Consider the following 24,034-nt stretch of genomic DNA (forward strand, 5'->3'; position numbering starts at 1 on the left):
ACCTGGGGATCGGGGAAGATGGAAGAGGTAAGATGAGGTTGTGCATTGTCAAGGGGCTTTAAGGTGCCTGAGGAGGTAGGTAGAGGTGGAGCATTATCGAGTGGCTGCAGATTGTAGGAAGAGGTAGGTAGCAGTGGAGCATTATCCAGGGGCCGTGGAGTGCAAGTTTGTGCATTTCGGCGGTGGCTCATGGTTCGGGAAGGCACAGTTGAGGTAGAGGACTTTTAGGAGTCTTTTGAATGTTATAAAGGAAGTGATAGTCCTGATATCGGCTGGGATGAAGTTCCAGATTTTTGGTGCGTTTCCCGCAAAAGATCGTTCGGCAGTTTTTTGTTTGCGTGTTTTCATGGGGATGAGTAGCATGGTGTTGGAGCTCCTGAGGTTTCTTGTCTGGACGGCTTTCTTGAGTTTGGAAGCCAGGTATTTTGGTTTCCCTGTGTACAAGGCTTAGTGTGTGAGGCAGGTAGTCCAAAAGCTGGCCCTCATTTCGACTAGAAGCCATTTTAGTTGTCCGAGTGCGGGTGAAAGGTGGTCATATTTCTTAACTCCGGTGACCATTCTGGCAGCTGCATTGAGAGTTGTTTTGAGAGGGGCTAGGTGGGATCAAGATGTACCGGTGAGGATGCGTTACCGTAGTCGAGTCTGGATAGCACCAGTGATTGGGTGGCTTGTTTGAGGTCTTTGGGCGGGATGAAGGGCTTGATTTTGTTGAGGAGCTTCAGATTGAAGAAGGTACTCTTCGCAGGGATGTTAAAGTGATTGTTTATGTTCAGTTTCGGGTCTAGGGTGATTCCTAGAGATTTTACTGATTTAACCAGAGTGAGATTACAGTTGAGGGAATCTATTGCTTTTAGCCACTCTACGATTTGAGGGTTTTAGTCTTTGTTGGAGATGAGGAGTAATTCTGTTTTGTCTTGATTGAGTTGGTTAGTTGATAGCCAGTGTTAAATTTCCCTAGGGGTGTTGGATTGCTTGTATTGCCCTAGTAGAAAACAAAGCCAGTGACTGCTTAATGCCCGCTTAATCCCCGCTGTTAGAACTGGGGGTCTCTAGTTGACAATGGTGTACACCTTTGACCAAATAAGGACCCTTGCTTCTAAGTCAGGGAAAGGGGATTACACTACTGGATAACCCCTGCTCACCCCCCTTGGTAGCTTGGCACGAGCAGACAGGCTTATCTCAGAGGCAGTGTGTTAAGCATTTGTGAATGTACACAGTAATACAGTGAAAACACTACAGATGGACACAACACAGGTTTTATAAAAATAAGTATTCTTTATATAGACTTATCACAAGACCATAAACAACAAAAATCCACAATACTGTACTCACTAAGAATTCTTCAAGATGGTAGAAATAGTTCAAAAATAGGTTATTCACTTAAAATTAGTCTTTAGCAACAAATAACCCCAACTGGAGTTAACACAACGTCAAGGTCAAAGAAATCCCAAAGTACGGTGCCGACCATGAGGTGCGCGGAGTCGGGCCTGGAGTCAAAACAGACCCACAAAGAACAGTACCTTGTAAAAGCGAAAACAAAGACAGCTAACAGCGTCGGGGAGATGCGGTGTCGTTGGCACGTTGGGGCGTCGGTTCCTTTCTTCGGGGGAGATGAGGCGTCGGGACCGGGCTGCTTGCACAGGCAGGGGGGGTGTCGGTTCCTGACCGGAGAGGAGGTGACGTCACAATGGCTCCGAAACCACAGCTCCGTACGATGTCACGATGTCAATGGATTCTTGACTACCTACGTCGACGATCGGCTCTGTGATGATGTCAGCTTCGGAGTTGATGCGGCACAGCAGCAGGCAGTCGCAGTCGCAAGTCGGAGCAGTACTCACGGCTATGGCAGTTTTACGAAGTCGTCGCTGGCGTCGATGTGGCATGGTGGTCGGCGTCGGGTCTATGTTGCAAGTCGGAACAGCGCTCACAACTTTGTTGCAGATTACGGCGTCGCTTACCGGCGTCGGTGTTGCAGATTCCCTCTGTAGCACTAGAACAGTCTGTTCCAGATGCAGGCAAACAGAAGGGGGTGAAGTCTGGTATACCTGAGACTTCGGTCCATAGGAAAGCTCAAATCAAGCACTTGGAGTAATATTCTGCAAGATAATGAAAGTTCTTTAAAAGTTCCTTTTCCTTTCCTTGGCAATGAAGAGACCACTGTAGGCCAACCCAGCAAACAGCACACTGGTAGAGGGGAAGTCCAAACTTCTGCAGCTTCCTTGGTTCTTCTCCTTGGCAGAAGGTTTGTCTTGATCCCAGATGTGATCTAAAGTCTTGGGGTCTGGGTCCCCATATTTATACTTAAAGTCTCTTTGTTCTCTGAAGGCAGAGAGGCCTCTGCCTAGTCCAACCCAGTTCTGGTCAGTCCTGGATTACTTTGGTGACAAGACTCCTTCTTTCCTTTCACAGTGTAGGCCATGGACATCAGACACACCACAGGAGGTGGAGCCAGCATTGTCGAGGAAAGGCACAGCCCTATTCAGGTCCCAAGTGCAACTCCTCCCACCCATCTAGATGCAGATCTCTTTATTCCGCACTGTGCTGACTCACCCTGTCTCTTGGAATCCACCAGCCCCTGGCACTCAAACTCCAGACAAAGAATACACAACCTAGAAGAGGCAGGCTTGGATAGTTAGGCAAGAAAATACCTACTTTCTAAAAGTGGTATTTTCAAACACAGAACGCTAAAACCAACTTCACTAAATATGTATTTTATCATTCTGAGTTCAGGCATTCTAAACTCGAATTTCTACCATGTTCCCTGAGTCAGTCAGGATTATAAGATGTAATAATCAAACTGCCCATTCTGGCCTATGGGGAACAGGTAGCCTTGCAATAGTGAAAAAAGAAAATGGCTGTAATTCACTATTAGGACATGTCACACACACCAGGGCATGTCCTACCTTATCCTTACAATGCACTCTGCCCGTGGGCCTACCACAGGGGTGTCTGATATGAAGATAAGGGAAGGTTTAGGGACTGGCAAGTAGGTGCACTTACCAAGTCGACATAGCAGTACTAGACTGCACACAGGCCCTGCAATGGCAGGCCTGGAACACACTTTACAAGCTGCTTCTTTGGGTGGCACAACCTGTGCTGCAAGCCCACCGGCAGCATTTGATTTAAGAGCCCTGGGCAAACATGGTGCACTGTACTAGGGTCTGACAGGTAAATAAAATAACCCAATCATGGAGTCACTAATAAATACATCAATTTAACATAGGGAGCACTTGCACTGTGGCACTGAATAGCAGTGGCTCAGTGCCCAAAGCATATAACCAGCAAAACATATCAAAAGCAGAGGAGGCAATCAGTAAAAAAAAAGGAAGGGAGACTCACACCAATGATACCGTCTAACACCCGCTCTAAGTTGAAATAATGGGCTTCCTTTCCCATTGACCGTGTACAACAGACAAATGTGGCTCTATACCAACACTTTGTAGTGGTGCACACAATTCAACAATAGTCTTGCCAAACTCTTTATTTTCCATCAAGAGACACTGTCTTTCCAAAAAAAAACACTTTTAGCTAGCTTTTTATCCTCTGAATAAACAGTGGGCAAGGTGTCAAAAATGCAAGACTTCCCTAACCATATGAGACTATGTTGAACATGGGCAAGCCACAGGATTGTGTGCCCATTATCACATGAGAGGCAATCTCTGATAATAGCAAGTTTCAAAGGTGCTTTATAGTTAAGCCAAATTGATAGCCTTAGGGAAATTGGACCCCAATTTTCACAAAATCTACTCTGTATGGGAGCCCCACTTCCTTGTGTCATAAAATGAGTAGTGGAGGGAGGTACAGAGAGAAGGAGTATGTAAAAAGGATTCTGGTCTACCTGTAGGTCAGAATAATTAGCATGGCCCCACAACTCACCATCATATAGAGCTGTATGGAAGTATTGACTCATACATTTCAAGGAATGGTAAAATCAATTTCCCCTATACATATCTAGGGCGGTTAAAAAGTGCACCCACAGATTGGCTGAGCTACAACTGCAGTTTATAATATTAGTAGACCAGTTTCCAGATAAATAACAAAAACTAAACAGGAAAAACTACTGACCAGATCTAATCTATTATTATCAATAGCTAGTGTGAACATGCTCATGTAGTTTAGGGCCAAAATCCTTTATTTTATTTAGTCGAATTTGCTACTAAGTTGAGGCCGAAAAGTGTTACAGCAAACAAATGATAGACGGAATGCAGACTGTTCCCATGAGGCACAGGTTCAAGACTGATTTGTATATGGCTGGGTCCAAACTGGGGTGGCACAGTGGGCAAAAGAACAATGGATTTAACCCTGATCTTTTGACTGAGGGAGAATGTTTGCATTGTCAGCATTCCATCCATCATTTGTTTGCTGTAACACTTTTTGCCCTAGGTGGGATGGGTATGCCCAGATGTGGGTCCCTTGCTCACTGAGCCACTGGATTCAAGCTAGCCTGGCTGAAGAAGGGTGACATACCCTGAAACTGGTCCCAGAATGCTTGTTTCTGGTCCACAGAGGACCTGGCCTGGCAGTACGGTCTGGACTGTTCCCATGAGGCACAGGATCAAGACTGATTTGCATATGGCTGGGTCCAAACCGGGACGGCGCAGTGGGCAAAAGAGCAATGGATTTAACCCAGATCTTTTGACTGGGGGAGAATGTTTGCATTGTCAGCATTCCGTCTATCATTTGTTTGCTGTAACACTAAGTTGAGGGCAGCCATAAACTGTGTAACAGTATTAACAAGAGAACGCAAGGCCCTTGGTATGCCGGTCATCAATACTGCATCATTGACATATAAAAGAGCTGTTTTAGAAGTATTACTTATCATGGGGACATCAAGACAATCGTTAGAGGGAGTTCAAAGTGTTTGTATAAAACAAAAAAGGGGATGCTACATTTAGAAAAGTGTTAAACGCTAGAGAGGTCAGATTAACTATTTCCACTACAACCTTAGCAACCTTTGAGAAAGTGTTGGACTAAGTAAGGATTTAATTTACTAATCACACTACAACCTAAGCTGCAGTGGGAAAAGTGCTGTACTCTGGAGGAGTAAGATTTACTAATTCCACTTCAACCTTAGAAAAGCAGAAGGAAGTGTACGTCTCTTAAGGGGTCAGATGTACTATTTGCAGTCCAATCCTAGCACCATTGTAATAAAAGTTGGATTCAGGAAATTCCAGAAATATTTTGATTCCAACAACACCGTAGGCTACATTGCTGAAATTCTATGAGGTCCCATTTACTATTCCCACTCCAACTTAGCAATAGTAGAGAAAGTCTTGAAATCTGGAGGGGTCAGATTGTGATTCCCACTCCAGGTATATTGGGGAAAGTGTTGGATTCTGAAAGGGGCCAGATTTAATATTCTCAATCCAACCTTAGCAAAAATTGGGATAACAGTTGCACTTACTATTCCCACTTCAGCCTAAGCTAAATTGGGTTGCATGTTGGATACTGGAGGGGTCAGATTTACTAATCTCCCTCCAACCTATGCAACAATTAGGTGAGTGTTGGACTTAGGAGGGGTTTAATATTCACCCTCAAACCTAAGCTTCACTGGGGAAGGTGTTAGGCTCTGGAGGGGTCATATTTATTTACTATTCATACTCCAACCTTAGCAAAATTTAGAAAAGTGTAGGACACTAGAGAGGTCAGATTTACAACCCCCCACTCCCTCACTCCCTTTAAACATAGTAAAATTTGGACACATTTTTATTCTGACGGGATAAGTAACTATTCTAGCACCACCATGACTTACAGTAGGGTAAGTTGTAGACTCTGGAGAGATCATACTTGCAAATTCCACTTCAACATAAGTTACATTTTGCAAAGTGTTAGACTCTGAAACAATCAGATTATATATCCAAACTCAAACCTAAGCCACAAAAGGGAAAGTGTTGAACTTTAGGAGGTTCACATTTACTATTCCTACTCCAATCTAAGGTGCATTAGAGGACATTTTAAACTTTGGAAAGGTCTCATTTACTATTCTACCTACAACATTAAATGCAACCAATTAAAATAAATATCAAAAGAACAATGTTTAAAAAAAACACCAAAATGTTGTGTTACAGTGATTAAATAAACATTAAAAATTGATAAAACATAAAAAATGAACTATTAAAAGCATTAAAATATCTGTAAAATATCTTAACCAAACGAAATAATCAACATAAGTATGTAAAATAATTAAAAAACAATTGTAAATTAATTAAATAAAATTATAAATGAATCCACCTATTACAGTTTTAAAAAATGTTGTCCAAACAAATATACATTTAAAAAAGAAGTAGAGAAAACTATTTTGTTTTATTTTAAAATATAATATATTATAGTTATTGTAATTAAATAATAACTAAAAATATGGACCTTATATATTGAACCCCGAAACTCAGTAACATCATTAGTTACCTATTGAATAATTTTAAAAAAATAACAAACTATGAAACATATACAGTTAAAACACTTCACTACAAACACATTAACCCTCCAACAAAATGTAATAATAAAACAAATATAAGATTTGGTACAATTAATGACATAATCTAAAAATTTCAAGGTTAGTTACTAAACAGTTACTGCTTTAATTTACATAATGAACGAACTAAATAACAATTAAAGCACAATTTCAAATGAAATAATGTGTAGTACACTTTCCACCCTACACCCCTTGAACCCCAATTGCCTTCCGAAATAAATATACATTAAACAACTATATACCATGAAAATAACAAATTTAAAAAGTATAAAAATGAAGGTTAACAAAAACAGAATAATTCATATTAAATACAACTATATTAATGACATTTGAAATTACAATATTTTCTACAAAATAAATAAAATGGTATTCTTAACTTAAATATTATTCCCCACAATAATCTTAACATCACAATATTTTTCTGGTGATAGAACTGACCAACTATATAATTTAGTTGCTTAATGTGGAACACCGTGGAAGCACAAGGGATTGAAACTCTTTTCCCAAACCATGCCATATCAACTGGAAGTTCTGCATATGTAAGTGAACATGTGGAGCTGTACTTGCCAGTTAGATCATACTACCCTAATAAGTTATAGTCATGTTTAGACTGTACTGATACTATGAGATTACTTACTAGATGCACATGCATCGTTCTATACATAATTGTTGACATGACAGGAGAACTCTCAGAGGAACCTCAACAGTAGAGCTACTTCAATAGCATATGATTCTGCACTGGGCTTAAAATCAGTAATAATCTTCTTGGATTTCTTGACTACTTACCCTGCAGAGAGAGCCCCACCTCGATTTAATCATGATTGCGACATCATCTCAGCATTTCATGACAGTGATACTGAAGTAATGTAAAAGTGACTTACAGAGCACGTTGATACATAAAATGGTGTCATGGCACTGATAATTGGCACTTGTGTCAACATGGTACCCACAATACGTAGTCCTCTTTGCTACTCATACCTGCTTGATCTTCTTCTATCACACTCTTAGCTCAAAATCATCATGCAATATGGAATCAAATCCCTAATTAAATAAGTATTTAATGGCAAAGGTACTATATATATAATGCTGAGCCACATAGTCATATGAGACTATATTCTGTCTTGTGAAACTGTGTCTGACGTATGATTGCTGAATCTTTGTATACAAAAGCAGTACCTGAGCATGTTCATACTATAATCTTAGCTTTTACGGCTATGCTGGTGCAAATGTGTCTGTAATGGCAAATGATGGCAGTGTCTGGGCATGTTACACTGAATAAAAATGCGTCCGAGCCAATGAGGGTATTGCCCCTAGTCAATTGTTGCTGCATCCTTGTTGTATCATGGCCCAATAAATTCATATTGGGAAGCCCCATTTTAATATGTGTCTGGTAGTAGCTGTTAACATAATGTACCATGGGAGAAGATGCCCAACTGATTTTTGTTACGGCCGCTTACTGTCAGTAAATAAGCTGATGGCATAAACTGTGTTTAATTTGTTGCCAATGTTACTGGTTTGCATGCACATTGCACAGGTGTATATGGAGGATGCATTATACTATTGGCTTTGATGTATAGATCAGTTAGGAAAAGGGCACTGAAAGATTTGCCTGAGATGACTGTCGTTACACTCTACACATTGGCAAGGCCTTTTCTTGAGTCCCCAACCATTTTGAGTTCCTGGAGAGATAACGACTTTCACTCACCTGATACCTGTCTCTGCTGTTCTTTCTTCCATCTCCATGCAGGCCCAGTTGTCAGCACAGCTCCCTTTTGGCTCTGATGCCTGCAAGGCAGAGAATGGTAGATCTTCACACTGTGTTTTTTTAATTCTGTATGGCCCTGCCCCCTGTCTCGTGCACAAGTGATGGGACTGGGTCATGAGCTTTATATGTGACAAGTGAGGGTAGGGAATAATGTTGCATGTGCTCTGGCAAGAATAGACACTTTTGTGAGTGCTAGTGTGTGTGTGTTTGATTACGTGATTAAGTGTGTAGTCTGTGGATTTGTGGATCACTAGTGTATAGTGGCATTGACTAGTGAATATTGGTGGCACATCATAGCATTCAATTACCAATACTTGGAGTGTCAACAAGCAACAATTCACAGCGCCTGAAATATTCTGCCCCCAATTTGGCTTGTTATATGAAAGGAAATCCTGTTCCTGCAATTATCCCCACTCTCACTTTGCTTTCGAATGGCAGTTACATGTCCTTAATAAGCTGGACTGTTGTGGTCTGCAGGCGGGAATCCTGTATGTGTTGTCTGTTTCCCAGTTAGTTACTTGTTGCAACAACGTTCTGTTTTCCCCTTCACATGTGGGTGTAGATAGTTTGTTGTGTGTGTAGCAAAAGGGATCCGTGGATGACGGATCAAAGAACCTAGCCAAGGACATACGGGTGGTTCGCCAATTGGGTGGAAACCAACCTCTGATAGCCTAAAATAAATATTTCTTTTCTTGAGTCCCCTCACTCACCCAGGGTTGCTCCTAGGTGACATGCTTCATCATTGGGGCCATCTCAAGCATCTACTGCTTGGGGCGTGCTGCGACTTGGGAATTACATAGTAGCACCTATTTGTGAGGATTGTGTAGTGCAGTGTAGGGGGAGTGGTGTAAGTAATATTTAAAAATGTACCTAACTAGTGAGCCAAAGTTTTATTCCTGCTCCCAGTTGGCAAGGATAAAAAGGGGTTAATAAAAGGGAAAAATAACAATCCCTAGTATTGTGTCAACATGTTTCGAGGTATCCTAAACCTCTTCTTCAGGACAACAAAGGGACCAGCCCCTTGTGTACCACTCCGTGCAGGACCTATAGTTAAGTGAAAATAAAGATAATGAATGCACACCTATTGTGTGAGCATTTTGAAAAAATACATACGGTTGATTCTGAACACATAGTATCTGTCATGGAGAAGAAAAAGCAAAATGCAAGTTAATATATATACTGCCTGCCCACCACTCCTGTGGGCAGGCTGTGGCATTCCGCTGCGCATAAATGAAGGTACTTTATAAAATGGTGTAAGTGCCCTTGAAAGTAACAGTAATTAGTGCTTAGATCCTGTGTGTATTAATATACAACACTTGACATCACTATTGTGAGAAAGCAAGGTTAAAAAATATGGTAAAAACACTTGTGATCATGGACAAAACAGAACGCACACAACATGAAACATAATAACAATTTCTTTTTGCAACGTACTTATTTTATGGCCAAATTGCGCCTCATGGTCTGTCTGGGTGGAGGGGCCTGTAGAATGCTATATTGTAATAAGAAGAATACACAAAGAAGTGCAATTATAGGGATTTTGTTTCAAACCATTTCTCTCTTTTAAGCATCCCTTGCACGATCCTAAAAATTGGTAAGAAATGAGGTGAGAATACGGGAAAAAGAGTTTCTCGATTTCCTGTAGGGAGAAAACGTCTTACTGTGCTCAGCAACCCTTCATCAATATGGCCTACTCATTCCCAGGGTGGACCTCATCTTAGCAGTACAAGTAGAAATAGTCTTTCAAAACAGCCGAGTCATGTCCTCATGCTTTAAAAGACTTGCGCGTGTCTCGTTTAATTTGGAAATGGTCCACCATGTTGTTTGTATTTTTGTGTCTCGTCTTGTCTTACTGCAAAAACTAAGTCGCCTCTGAATATCTAAATTATTTTTTTATGTACAGTAATCCCTCCTTCGAATTATAGAGAGACGGCAGGTGAACCTAGCCCAATCCTCCTTCTCCCCCTGTTTTTGATTGATATTTTGTTGCGGCCTTCCATCCCAACTCTGAAAACAGATTTCAAGAAGCTGAGGAGACTCAAAGTTTAATTGTTTCAACAAGAAGTGACTCTCACTTCAGGACAAGAGATCTTCGATTTGCAGGTGGCGAGAACATCAAGTGAAATACAGTAATTGTTAAACACAAATCTCCCACTACATTTCAGGGAATTGATACATCAACTATTTAATGGGTCTGATACCACATGTCTGGCACACTTTTGTAAGTTTTTGGGCTCCAGCCTTGTGACTTATTTTCAAATTATTTTTGGGCTAATCCCAGCTTTTATGCATTCTATTTTTTCCAGTGTATGTGGTGGGTTCCCGCTGATGCTCGTCTTGATTTGTGGCATTATCATGCTTTTCCTTTTATTCCGCAATGGCTCTGCATCTGTTGGCCTGCCCAGACAGGCATAGCTGCAGGTGTACTCTGAGTGAATGCTACAACTTTTTGGACTGGTGCCCTTAGACTCTCTTGCTGCCGAATTTTGTCTAACCTTCTGCTATGCTTACTTCACCTGTGTGCAACCTGTGTCCCATTGCACCCAGTGCCCCTTTCAATGGGCCCTGGATGTCTGCCTGGCTACACCATCTCACGCTGCCTTGGATTTCCAACTGTTGATGGGTCCCTTAGTGGCCCATAACCAGGACTGTTCCTTGGGTATGTGGCTTGTGTACAACCCCGCGTTGTGGCCAGTGGCTGGAGGTGATCCCTGTGCAAATGCACAGTGTCTTCTTAAGCTCAGTTTAATCGAAATCACCTCAGGTCTTTATTTGTCAAATATGTTATTCATTGTGTGACAAGTGCACCAGCAACAAACGATAATCAGAATGCTAAATGAATCAAACATTAACCTCCAGTCAAGATATCTGGGTAAAATACATTGTTCTTTTGCTCACTACACTAGCCCAGTTTGGAACCAACCATATACGAATCAGTCTGGCCTAGCTCCTCACGGGAACAGTCCAGCCCAAACTGCCAAGCTGGGTCCTCCTTGGATGGGAAACAAGCATCCTGGGGCTGGTTTCGGGGTATTACCCCTCATCAGCCAGTCTATCTTGAATCCAGTGGCATAGCGGGCAAAGGGACCGACGTCTGGACATACCCATCCCACTTGGGGGCGAAAAGAACATCAGCAACAAATAATGGATGGAATGCTGAATGAATCAAACATTAATCACCATTCAAGAGATCTGGGTTAAATCCATCATTCTTTTGCTCACTACACCACCCCAGTATGGACCCAGCCATAGGCAAATCAGTCGGTCTAGACTGCTCTTCATGGGAACAGTCCAGCCCGAACTGCCAAGCCAGGTCCTTCCTGGAATGGAAACAAGCATCATTGGACCAGTTTCAGGGTATTAACCCTCATCAGCCAGGCTAGCTTGAAACCCGTGGCACAGCGAGGAAGGGACCCATGCCTGGGCACACTCATTCCACTTAGAGTCAAAAGTGCAGCAGCAATAAATGATGGACAGAATGCTGAATGAATCAAACATTCACCCCCAGTCAAGAATGAAAGAGATATGGATTCAAACCATAGTTCTTTTGCTCACTACGCCACACAAGTTTGGATCCAGCCATATGCAAATCAGTCTTGATCCTCTTTCTCTTGGGAACAGTCCAACCCAAACTATCAAGCTGGGTCCTCCGTGGACCAGAAACGAGCATCAGGGGACCGGTTTCGGGGTATTACTAATTTTCTAATTTGTTTCCATATAAAATGAATTAAAAGAATCTTACAATTCTTCTTGTTTCCCCCAATGCCTCAATAGTTAATACCCAAGGTCCTAACTACTGCAATAATGTCCACCTTGGGCCACTGAAATACGTGTCCATTTGACACCCTGTTGCCTTAGATGTCTATGTCTGCTACTTAAATTATCCACTGTACCTAGTTCCACATCCAACTGCAATTCATTGCTACAAAATTTAGTTATACTGACATGTAACTTCAGTAATATAACTAGCGTCTTGTGACTAGTTTCCCTTTCAAGAAAGTTTGGTATGTTTGTAATCCATTTTGAGTCTGTGCCTTGGTTTAACCAAACGCACAACTCCACAATGAAGAAAGGTGGAGGAACATTTCTAATTCTAAAAACGACCTTGCTGTTTAAACATTGATTCTCCCGTTTCGCTTGCCCACTGGCCAACGTGCCAAAATGTATCCCACATTTTAAAGCAGCAGACAAGTGCCAAGAGATCCAACAAGGTATAACTTAGATCTACATATTCTTTATCATAATAAGAGTAGATAGTGTATTAGCATGCTTAGAAATGTTATGTCAACACTGCAGTAATTAAGCAAAATGAAGACTGATTGACGATCAACTTAATGATATTGCCCCCCAAACTCTAGTCCCATATACAGGGCTGCTCAATTGACGTTCTTATTTATAGGTTCTCATTATGAATGGGTCAATAAATAGGGTGGAGTTTCCGTTCCCCTGGAGTTTGAGGGGGTACCTGTACTCCCAGGGGTGGGGACGATCTGGACCATTATGAGTTGGACCCTGAGGCTCCACCAAGAAAAGAGGAATTATCTTGGGAAATGGGTAATTTCAGGTCCAATTTCCCCAGTAATCCCTCATTTTGGGCCGGACTCTCACCTGGAGATTTCGGCTATTTTTAGCTGCTAAATTCTCTGTGTGAAAGTCTGTGTTTCTGTAGATTTCATAATGGTGATGGGGCTGGTAACTGCTTCTGCTGATCCAATTTGAATTAAGTGGCCACTCATAATAAGTGTTATATTGTGGTCAAGTCCACTGATTGACGTTTTGTAGAAATAAATGATCTATCAATGAATGTGCCTGACTGACAGGTAGAAGTGCACCTCAAAGTAATTCCTCTGTTAGCGATGAGTTGGCAATACCCACAAATGTGCACTGTTGCTCCTGGGATATCTGACCTACAGAAATGGGCGGCGGCAGAAGTTGAAACATGTTGGAGCACTAACTGACTGTCTCAAAATCGGATAGTTTGTTATTGCAAGTTGCTCCAAAATCAGATGATAGACCACCTTGATCCAATTAGCAACATTACAATTGGGTATAGATATGTTTGCCATCTCTGAGCCTTTGATCACTAAATTTGTTTTATCTATAGACTGTGTCTATAACTAATAATATTGTCTACATTGTAGAACTGAGTGGGCCCGATTCACAAAAGTAATCTGAGACAAAATCCTAACTTTATGACTTTCGGTATTCACAAAAAGCATTTAGGAGTATTAAAGTTAGGATTCCTAACTTTACCACTCTTAAATGCCCTTTGTGAATAGGAGTAGTAAAGTTAAGGGGCCCGGTTCACAGAACTAACTTAAGACAAAATCCTAAACTTACTACTTTTGGTATTCACAGAAGGCATTTAGTAGTAGCATAGTTAGGATTTTGTCTTAAGTCTGTCTTAAGTCTATCCTAAGTTTGTCATAAGTCTGTCTTAAGTCTGTCTTAAGTTTGTCTAAAGTCTGTCTTAAGTCTGTCTTAAGTCTGTCTTAAGTCTGTCTTAATCTGTCCTACTACTTTTGGTATTCACAGAAGGCATTTAGTAGTAGTATAGTTAGGATTTTGTCTTACGTCTGTCTTAAGTCTGTCCTAAGTTTGTCTTAAGTTTGTCATAAGTCGGTCTTAAGTCTGTCTTAAGTTTGTCTAAAGTCTGTCTTAAGTCTGTCATAAGTCTGTCTTAATCTGTCCTACTACTTTTGGTATTCACAGAAGGCATTTAGTAGTAGTAAAGTTAGGATTTTGTCTCAAGTTTGACTTAAGACAGACTTTAAGACAGACTTAAGACAGACTCAAGACCGTCTTAAGACAGTCTTAAGGCAAACTTAAGACAAACTTAGGACAGACTTAAGACAGACTTAAGTCAGACTTAAGACAAAATCCTACTAAATGCCTTCTGTGAATACTAAAAGTAGTAAGTTTAGAATTTTGTCTTAAGTTAGTTCTGTGAATCGGGCCCAAGATTCCTAACTTTACTACTCTTCAATGCCCTTTGTGAATACCGAAAGTTGTAAAGTTAGGATTTTGTCTCAGTTTAAGAGTAGTAAAGTTAGGAATCCTAACTTTACTACTCCTAAATACCTTTTGTGAAGACTGAAAGTCGTAAAGTTAGTATGTTGTCTCGTGAATCGGGCCCTAAGTTATCCGCTGCACCATCGAATATGATGTTAACATGGATCGATTGTTGAAACATGTAAGTCCTATTTTTATGACTTATCTTGTTTTCTTCACTTATGGAGATAACTTCCTTCTACCTTTCATATAAAAATTGCTTAACGTTGCAGTTTGATGGTTCTTCTTTAATTGCTAAGATAGTGTGTTACTTTGCAGCATGGTATACACTCACTGTTTTACTTGAAAATCAAACAATGCTTATAAAGCACATGTACTCAAAATCTGTGTTTTCTCTTACCACAGGTTGTGGGCGGTTTATAGTTCTTTCATCTGTGGTTGCAGCCTTAAGTGGACTTCTAGCAGGATATGAACTAGGGATCATCTCTGGAGCATTACTCCAGCTCCATGCTTTATTAACACTTACTTGCCAGGAGCAAGAACTTGTGGTGAGTTCTCTACTGATTGGTGCACTCCTAGCATCATCTACTGGAGGATTCCTAATAGATCACTACGGAAGGAGAATTACCATCATAATGACTGCATGTTTGCTTGTGTTGGCAAATCTGTTCTTGATAAGTATTGCTTCTTATGGAGTTCTCATAGTAGGACGGATTGTCATAGGAGTCTCTATATCACTTTCTTCAATTGCGACATGCGTTTATCTAGCTGAAATTGCCCCGCAGCAAAATAGAGGTCTTTTGGTATCATTGAACGAATTAATGATTGTGGTGGGGGTTCTTCTTGCCTATGTTTCGAACTACATTTTTTCAACTATTTCCCATGGGTGGCAGTACATGTTTGGTTTAATAATCCCAGTGGCAGCGGTACAAGCTCTTGCTGTGTATTTCCTTCCCCCAAGCCCTAGATTTCTGATCAGGAAAGGCCATGACGAAGATGCCAGCAAAGTCCTCAAGAAACTGCGGGCAACCTCGAATACTTCTGAGGAGCTCACTTCTATTAAATCTTCCATAAAAGCTGAACACCAATACACATTTTTTGACTTATTTCGCTCCAACGACAACATGAGGTCTAGAATGTTAATAGGCCTCACATTAGTATTTTTTGTGCAAATTACAGGACAACCAAATATCTTATTTTATGCCTCAACTGTCTTGAAATCGGTTGGTTTTCAGAGCAATGAAGCAGCCAGCCTGGCTTCCACTGGAGTTGGAATTGTTAAAGTTGTGAGTACAGTGCCAGCAACACTTCTTGTGGACAAAGTTGGAAGCAGGACCTTTCTGTGCATTGGGTCGGCTATCATGGCAGTATCTTTGGCCACGTTGAGCTTGGTGAGCCTTAACATAGAAGTAAATATTGGTGAGATTTGTAAAAACTATACCGATCTTAATCAGTCTTTGGAAATTGAACATTTTCCTGGCCCAGGAGATGTAGCTGCTATTAACATGACTCTCAAACAGGAATTTTCTGGGTCATCTTTAGCTACACTGAGAGACCCATTGATTTCAAATCAAAATCAATGGAATTTGACAACTGCACCCCAGAACTGGTTCTCTGAATTTAGCAAGACTGAACGTTTTGCACCAGATGAGACAAGCAGCAAGAGATCTATTCTGAAATGGCTTTGTCTCTCCAGCCTTCTTGTGTTTGTAGCTGCCTTCTCCATCAGCCTTGGACCTAGTAAGTATTTCTTTTCTTGTTATTATAAAGTATTAACAGTCGATTATTTGACTTAAGTGGAAACCTGGACATGCACACCAAAGAAGAAAAAGAAATTGTAATTTGTGTATATTTCATGGTAAATTGCTATAATTTATCTGTTGATTAAATGATATGTTAGCTTTCATATCAACTACACTTTTCTCCTAAAAATGTTTAAAACGTTTTTCTCGATTACAGTATACTGACAACTGAAAAATGCCCTGTTAAACAAAAAAGTAGCAGCAGGCCCAAACTGTATTCACATGAAGACTCTCCTATATATTTCTAGGTGACAGAAGTGGAAACTGAAATCCGTTGAGCACAGCTGTGATGTCACTGCATATGAAACATATGTTCACTTCTGTCATTTTCAGAAATCTAAGGAGTTAGTTGTCTACTTAGCCTTGACTTAGACACTTTTGCAACCCCTAGAATTTTAAGACCTAATGGTAATTGATGAGAAATTACTACCTACAGTGTGCAGAATACTTGTGACTTTGCTGTGTAGTTTACACGTCTGCTTCATTCTGCTCCACTGAATTGAGAGCAAGAAGGGGTATTAGTTTACAAAGTATCATAGTAGGACATAGCCTCTACAGTGTTTGCAGCCACAAATCCTCTTTTCAAAGGAGAGCAGAGTTTGATTTTGGTCTCACTTTATGACATCTTTTAGTTGTCTGTCGTCTAAGATTTATTATACAATATACTAATACTTAGAGTATGCTGGGCTGTGGTTAAGCCCATTGCTTACCATTGGTTGATCTTGCCAATTGGATGTGTTTTCTCTTCATTCAATGGCTGTTTCTTCCTCTTCTTGTGTGTGCCCCTTCCCTGGAGTATGGCTTCTTTATTGGCATCCTTGTTTATTGATGACATGAATCCTTCCACAGCTTCAAATCCGGGAGTTGTTTTTGTTTTCTTGCTGACTTCTCAGTGTGCTGCTTTCCCTTCTAATCCCTGCCTACTATACTCTGTGTTGCTCCCCTTAAGGTTATCCATTGCATCTCTCATCCCTGCCTGTCACACTCAGCTTTTTTGTCTATTATTTTTTTTATGTACTTCAGCAGACTTTCTGCTTTAAAAAAAAATAATCTACTAATCCAAAATGAGGGTTTCTCACCTTGGAACAGTACACTTTAAAAATGCTGCAGTGGTATTCTAATCCAAATGTGCACATGCCTGGTGATGCATTGTTGCAAGGTGAAAGTATTATGTGGTATGTCTGGGGTGCCTTACTATGTAATACTAGCACAATATGCAAACATGGACTCCGAGTACTCTCTCAGTACACCTTCTGTCAGTCCTGGTAGAGTAGCAAAGAGCAGATAGACTACTTAGAGGAACATGTGTTAAGAATTTCACATCACCAACATGGAGGTTAAGCAATTGACACGACTCAAAAGAAATCAGACACCAATTTATAAAACTAGCTCTGATTTTTATATATTTTTAGACACCAAAACAAAATCACTACATACATATAACTGGAGTTATCTATTTTCAATAAATAAATAAATCAATACTTTGCAACGTGAAAAAACATTAGCATTTTGGTTAATTGTAAAAAACACATATATGCAATCGATACTTTAGAGGGTGAGTTCAACCGAACCCACTTAGAGTTAAGGTCCCTAAGCTAGCAGGATTTTACCTGGCTCAAGGTGCAGAGGTGCACTTTCAGCTGTCAAATGGATCTGTCAATCTGACTCGCGGTGTTGAAATGGTTAACTTAGCAAAAAGGCACTTGCAGGGTTAGTTGAGCAAAACCCTTTGGAAGCAAATAAAGGAGCTGGTTCCGGACCAGGAGTCTCCAGGCAGATGTGATCTACCTGGCTCGGGGGACCTGGTGCAGAGGTGCTCTTGGCTATCCATTGGTGCTGAACCAGATCCATGACCCGAGGTGCTGGCAGGCATGCCAAGAAAGGGCAAACAAATGCAATATCTTATGGTGGAGCCACAGGAGTAGGCCTTTCGAGCAGATGAATTTCTTCTCTTGAAGCATCGAAGAAAGCAGGTAGTAGTAGGACTAACCACCAACAAGCCTTGGCATCTGCAAGCACTCCAGTTGAGGTAATATTAATCCAGAGGGCTTCGGGAACGGTTTAGAAGTCTTAGCCTTGCTGAGGGTTTGGGCTACAGTTCCCAGAAACCACCTGCACAGGGACTTTGAGCTGCCACACCAGGCAGCTCTGGTGCAAGGCTTCAAAGTCGGTTTGTGCCTGACGACTGCAGGGGACTAGTTCCTCTAGCTCCAGGGAGTTCTTGTGAAGTCTGGTGTTTCCAGAGGGGTTTGCCTTCCTTGTCGAACTAGTCTCTTGTCTTGATAGAGTCACAATCCAGCATGTGCAGGGAGGCTGCCACAGGTGTAGAGCTATCTTTGTGAAGTCCTACCTTGTTGTGGGCATGTGTCTCTTCTTCATATCACATCGAATCAAAGGTTCTGGTGTTTGGGGTGCCCCTTAAATCATGGATTTAGGGGGAATGAGGACTAGTGGCCAATTAGCATCTAGTCCTGTGGATAATCAACCCCATCATGTGGGTGTATGGCACTAAAACTAGTCAGAACCCGATTTCTATCCTAAATTCAAGATGACCAAAACCGTCCTTGGTCGTGCACCTCAGCTGCCAGTCCCTAGAGGTGTGGTCAGCCTTGTAGAGGTGGACATCTTCCTGAATAGCTAACTTCCCACCTGCCCTTGAAAACAACAAGTTATTTACCTTTGGTAACGATGTATCTGTAAGAGACATAGGTTATTTATATATTCCCTACCTTAGAATTATCCCCAGGCGTCAGACTGGATCCGAGGAATTTTTTCTTAGCAGTTCCCCTGCGCATCGGTAGATGGTGTTGGTTGACTCCGTGTCCGTTGTCAATAAATTAATATAAAAAGACAATGGTCCGAGACCTATTATTTTAAACGTGGAAAAATCACAATTAAATGAATCAGAAGGCGTATGTTATTTTAACCGCCCGGATCAATTGATGAAGAGAGATAGAGAATAGGCAACAGCAACAAACTCAAAAATGTATGCACAATACTTTAATCTATTGTCAAAAAACACAAATTGCAATATTTCAATCTATTGTCAAAGCAGAATTCACAATGTTAAATACTTTTTTACTTTTTTATGCATTGTCCCGTATTCAGAGCGTGCAGTAGAACACAAAAGGGGTGTCAAAAGCAAGTGAGCGTGATAGAGTGAACGGAAAAGAATCACACAGATTTAAGAAATAATATTCCAAGCAATTCACAAGAAACACCAGCCAGAGACAATAGATTAAAGTATTGTGCATACATTTTTGAGTTTGTTGCTGTTGCCTATTCTCTATCTCTCTTCATCAATTGATCCGGGCGGTTAAAATAACATACGCCTTCTGATTCATTTAATTGTGATTTTTCCACGTTTAAAATAATAGGTCTCGGACCATTGTCTTTTTATATTAATACGTTACCCAGGTCCAGTACCGCTTTGGGTTACCCCATTTCTTTAATGGATTACCGTGTCCGTTGTCAGCATCGTGGTCACTGGGATGACGTTGTGGTGCCTACTTAGACCCCGCCCCTGCGCGCTGATGTCAGTTCTGACACAAGTTTCCATGCCAGAAGTGCAAAGCCATGCACAACAATGACCACTGGTGCGCTACAACTAGGGACCTGCAAGGGAGTCCCTGTCCCTAGAAGTCAGTTAACAGAGCGGGGAGGATGGGTGGAGCAGTAAGGAATCTATAAGTAACCTATGTGTTATTCAATATCGTTTTTGATTTTGTTTTAAAAATGTGCTGCTACCCACTCTAACGGCCCTCCGCCGGATAGACTTTTAATACATTCATTACTTCTGCATTTGAATCGGACTCACCAGCTTTTCAATTTTGGTAACTTCTTGCTGCACAGAGTTTGATGCACGCCCTGGGACGGCGGGGCACATCCTTTGGAGCAAGCGGTTCCCGCAAGGCACTGCCGGACCACCATTGACAGGTCAGAAGGCTAGTCTTTGCACCTGACACACTACAAATGTGCGCGCTGACGTGGATGCGTGGCGGACACACCGCTTTCGCGCCGAATGTGCACCTAATGCAAGCCCGTCTGTGCCCGTCCCCGCATCGACCCTGCTCAGCGCCAGCCATGCTGCCCGTTTTTTGCAGGAACGTGGACCAGCTATAAGATACTCCATAGGTCAACATGTTGAATCTGAATGTGGGTAGAGACTGACCAAAATGTAAGACTATCTATATGCAACCTAAAGACTCCTCCACAATAGACACATGTCCACACTGCCACAGATCACTCCCTAGGATCCTCTATCAGAGAATGAAACCCAGCAGACCTAGTGAGATCTCCGCTGGGATTGGAAACACAAAACCCAAGGACGGTGGGATAGAATGTCTACTGGTGAATGGCAGATCCTTAGTGAAGCATAGCTTCGAGTGCACTAGACTCCTGGTGGAGCAAGATGTAATTCTGCCATTTATCACGGGTACATGGATGGATGAGGCCTCAGGGCCAGACCTAGTGACGGCCACTCCACCTGGTTTCTTGTATTACACCTTAAATAGACTAACGGGGTAAGGAGGGGTGCTCGCAATATTCTATCATAACACTCTAAAAATAGTTTCAAACTACTAATAGCACGGCCTGTGAAGAGCTTTCATTTAACGTTGGGATATCGCCCCATCACTCCTTTAAGGGTATTTTAATGTATAGACCGCCAGGATCCAGAGCATCCTTTTTAGCTACGCTTGGGACCCTACTTGAAGAATGGCTCTATTCCAACTCATTCACCATTCCTGGAGATTTTAACTTCCATTTGGAAGCCCCCATGGATCCAGATACCAAAGCGCTCCTAGATCTGATGAGCAGCGTTGACCTGATCCAATTGGTAAACAAGCCTACCCACAAGGCAGGAGACACGCTGGATTGGGTCTTCTCCAATCATCCACATTTAACCCATACAGGAACAATACTATTGGTCTGGACTGACCATGTAGGACCATTATATGAATTAACCACCCCAGTCCACCACCATAAACTAGGGGGCGGTACAAATCAGATTAAAACAAGGGCCTGGAACAAAGTGGTGGGATCCAAATGACAAGAGCTGCTTAATACCACCCTGCGGCCACAGCCAACAACTGTGGAAGACGCTGCCAGATCCTACACACAATGGGTTGACGAAGCCTGCAAAAAAACTAGCCCCGGATAAACTCCTACACCACAAAGGAGCTACACCAAACTCTCCATGGTACTCAGAAGAGCTCAAAAGTCAGACACTAACTTGTAAATGGCCAGAACTCAATTGGCGTAAGAAATACACTATAGCTGAGAAAGAAGTCTATAAACAAAGTCTCATCGCTTATAAACAAGCTGTGTTCAACGCAAAAAAGCTCTTCTTAATAAACCAAATTAACATAGCAAAAAATTCCTCCAAAGTACTTAGTAAAACCGTATCTAGGCTAGTGTCCCCAAGTCCACCTAGGGTCGAGTCAAGTCAAGAAATGAATGAGGAATTTGCTAAGTTCTTCCAAAAAAAGGTAGAAGTTATATTTTTAGCCTTTAACCAACTCCCGCAGGGATCTACAGAAAATAGGATGATGGGTTCTAAGCAAGTCTTAGGAGTATGTCCTGCACTTGAGAAATTCGCCCCACTCTATATCAATGACACATAGATGTTACTGGGCTCTGTTAAGTCTGGATCTCCCTATGACCCCTGTCCAGTGACAGTGGCCAAATTATCCCTGGAACCAATTGCCACCACACTGACATCAGTATTTAATGCCATGTTTGAATCAGGTGAATTCCCTAGATTTTGGAAGAGGGCCTCTATACTCCCACTTTTGAAAAAAAATAATTTGGACAACTATAGGCCCATCTCCCGCCTCCCATTACCAGCAAAAGTGGTGGAAAAAGAAATAAACACTCAGTTGAGAGTATGGCTTTAGATTAGGGCACAGTACGGAGACCTACTTGATAAAGTCAACAGCAGAAATCAGGAAAGCCCTGGACCAAAGAGGTGATGCGGCCATCATTATGCTGGACTTGTCCGCGGCCTTCGACACGGTCCATCATGATCTTCTGATGGACCATCTGTCTGAGATTGGAGTCAAAGAAAAGGCATGCAGGGTGGTAAAAGCATTTCTAATGGACAGGAAACAAACAGTGTCCTTAGGGAAATTCGACTCTAACCCTTTTTAGCTACCATGTGGAGTTCCACAGGGAACGTCCCGTAGCCCGACCCTTTTTAATGTGTATCTGGCACCCCTGGCCCCCTTGATCAGATCATATGGCTTTAGCCTTATGTCATATGCAGACTACACACAAATTGTAGTGTCACTACTACCAGGACATGAAGGAGGCATCGGCAAGAAATTCCATGACTGTATGGGAGCAGTCAAATTGTTGATGTCACAAAATTGCCTAAAATTTAACTCAGGCAAAACCGAGGTCCTCATGTTTGGAAACAAGGCTAATTTCTGGACCCCGGACTGGTGGCCAAAAGATCTGGGTATCCTCCCCAAACCCACGAAGAAGGCAAAAAATCTAGGCATTATGGTGGAAGACAGACTGAACTTTGAGGACCAGATAAACACGACCACCTCGGCCACCTTTCATTCTCTTAAACTGCTAAAAAAAGGTCAAACCTTTCCTGCCAGAAGACAGCTTACAAACAGTTGTCTCGTCCATTATCTAATCCAGACTGGACTACTGCAATGGGCTCTACTTAAACATCCTAGTCTGAATTTTCCATGCCCAATTCCATGTATATGTATCTATATTGTACATGTAGCTTCAAAATAAGTAGATGTGTAGTTAGGAATAGTAAACCTATACTTCCCTATTAATACTTACCTTTCAATATTTGTCCCTCAATATTATGACCTCAATATTCTTGTACCACAATTATCTGCAGAGCAGATATTCAGTAGTACAATCCACCTCATTCCATTTGTGTAATTCAGCTTTCCATGCTGCTATGTCTAGAGGCTGTGGGAATTGTGAGTTACATGATATTGCCCTTTCCGCCAACAGAAAAGGGCCAGATCAACAAATTTACAATTTGAATTGTCTGCGTTTGGTCAGAACATAAATCCCAACAGGAACAGGCATGTATAAAAGTTATGCAAGATAATTTTCTGTGCCCATCTGTTAATCTGGTCGATAACTGAAACCCAGTATGGGTCTTATCTATATATATAAAAAAACGAATGTATGTCTGTCTGTTTGTCCTTTATGCATTACTACACCTTTCATCCGATCGCCATGAAACTTTGGGAAGTTGTTGAGTACACTCCCGCAAAGGTTTCTGGCATATGCATTACTACACCATTCATCCAATCGCCATGAAACTTTGGGAAGTTGTTGACGACACTCCCGCGAAGGTTTCTGGCATATGCATTACTACACCATTCATCCGATTGCCATGAAACTTTGGGAAGTTGTTGAGTACACTCCCGCGAAGGTTTCTGGCATATTTTTTTTTTTAAATATCGGACCCCCAGGGCCCTCATAATCTTTCGAATACTGATGTACGCACCAGACGGAAAAACAACAAATTGTGTATCCACTAGCACTCCAATAAATAAACAGAATTGAAACATCATTCATCCGATCGCCATGAAACTTTGGGAAGTTGTTGAGTACACTCCCGCGAAGGTTTCTGCCAAAAAGATTTTTTAAATATTGGCCCCCAGGCCCCTCATAATCTTTCGAATACTGATGTACGCACAAGAGGGAAAAACAAAAAATCGTGTATCCACAGGCACTCGAATAAATAAATAGAATTAAAACACCATTCATCTGATCGCCAGGAAACTTTGGGAAGTTGTTGAGTACACTCCCGCAAATGTTTCTGGCATAAAATTGTTTTAAATATCGCCCCCCCCCCCCAGGGCCCTCATAATGGATGTACGTTGTTACAACGCATGTTGTAACAACGCATGCCTTTACCACGCAAGTCTTACAACGCAAGTCGTTACAACGACTTGCGTTGGAGGACGTGGATTTAGGAATCTTATAATTTTATATTCC

General features: G+C 41.6%; 1 protein-coding gene across 1 annotated transcript in view; it reads left to right on the plus strand.

Annotated features, from left to right (window-relative positions):
• Positions 1–24,034, plus strand: part of SLC2A12 (solute carrier family 2 member 12) — a 481,869-nt gene that overhangs the window by 186,093 nt on the left and 271,742 nt on the right. Inside the window, exon 2 of the mRNA XM_078649211.1 lies at positions 14,655–15,989. Within this exon, the coding sequence (XP_078505337.1) occupies positions 14,655–15,989 (1,335 nt within the window). The remainder of the gene's footprint in view (positions 1–14,654; positions 15,990–24,034) is intronic.

Source organism: Lissotriton helveticus, chromosome 6 (assembly GCF_964261635.1).
Source record: "Lissotriton helveticus chromosome 6, aLisHel1.1, whole genome shotgun sequence".
Taxonomy (NCBI): domain Eukaryota; kingdom Metazoa; phylum Chordata; class Amphibia; order Caudata; family Salamandridae; genus Lissotriton; species Lissotriton helveticus.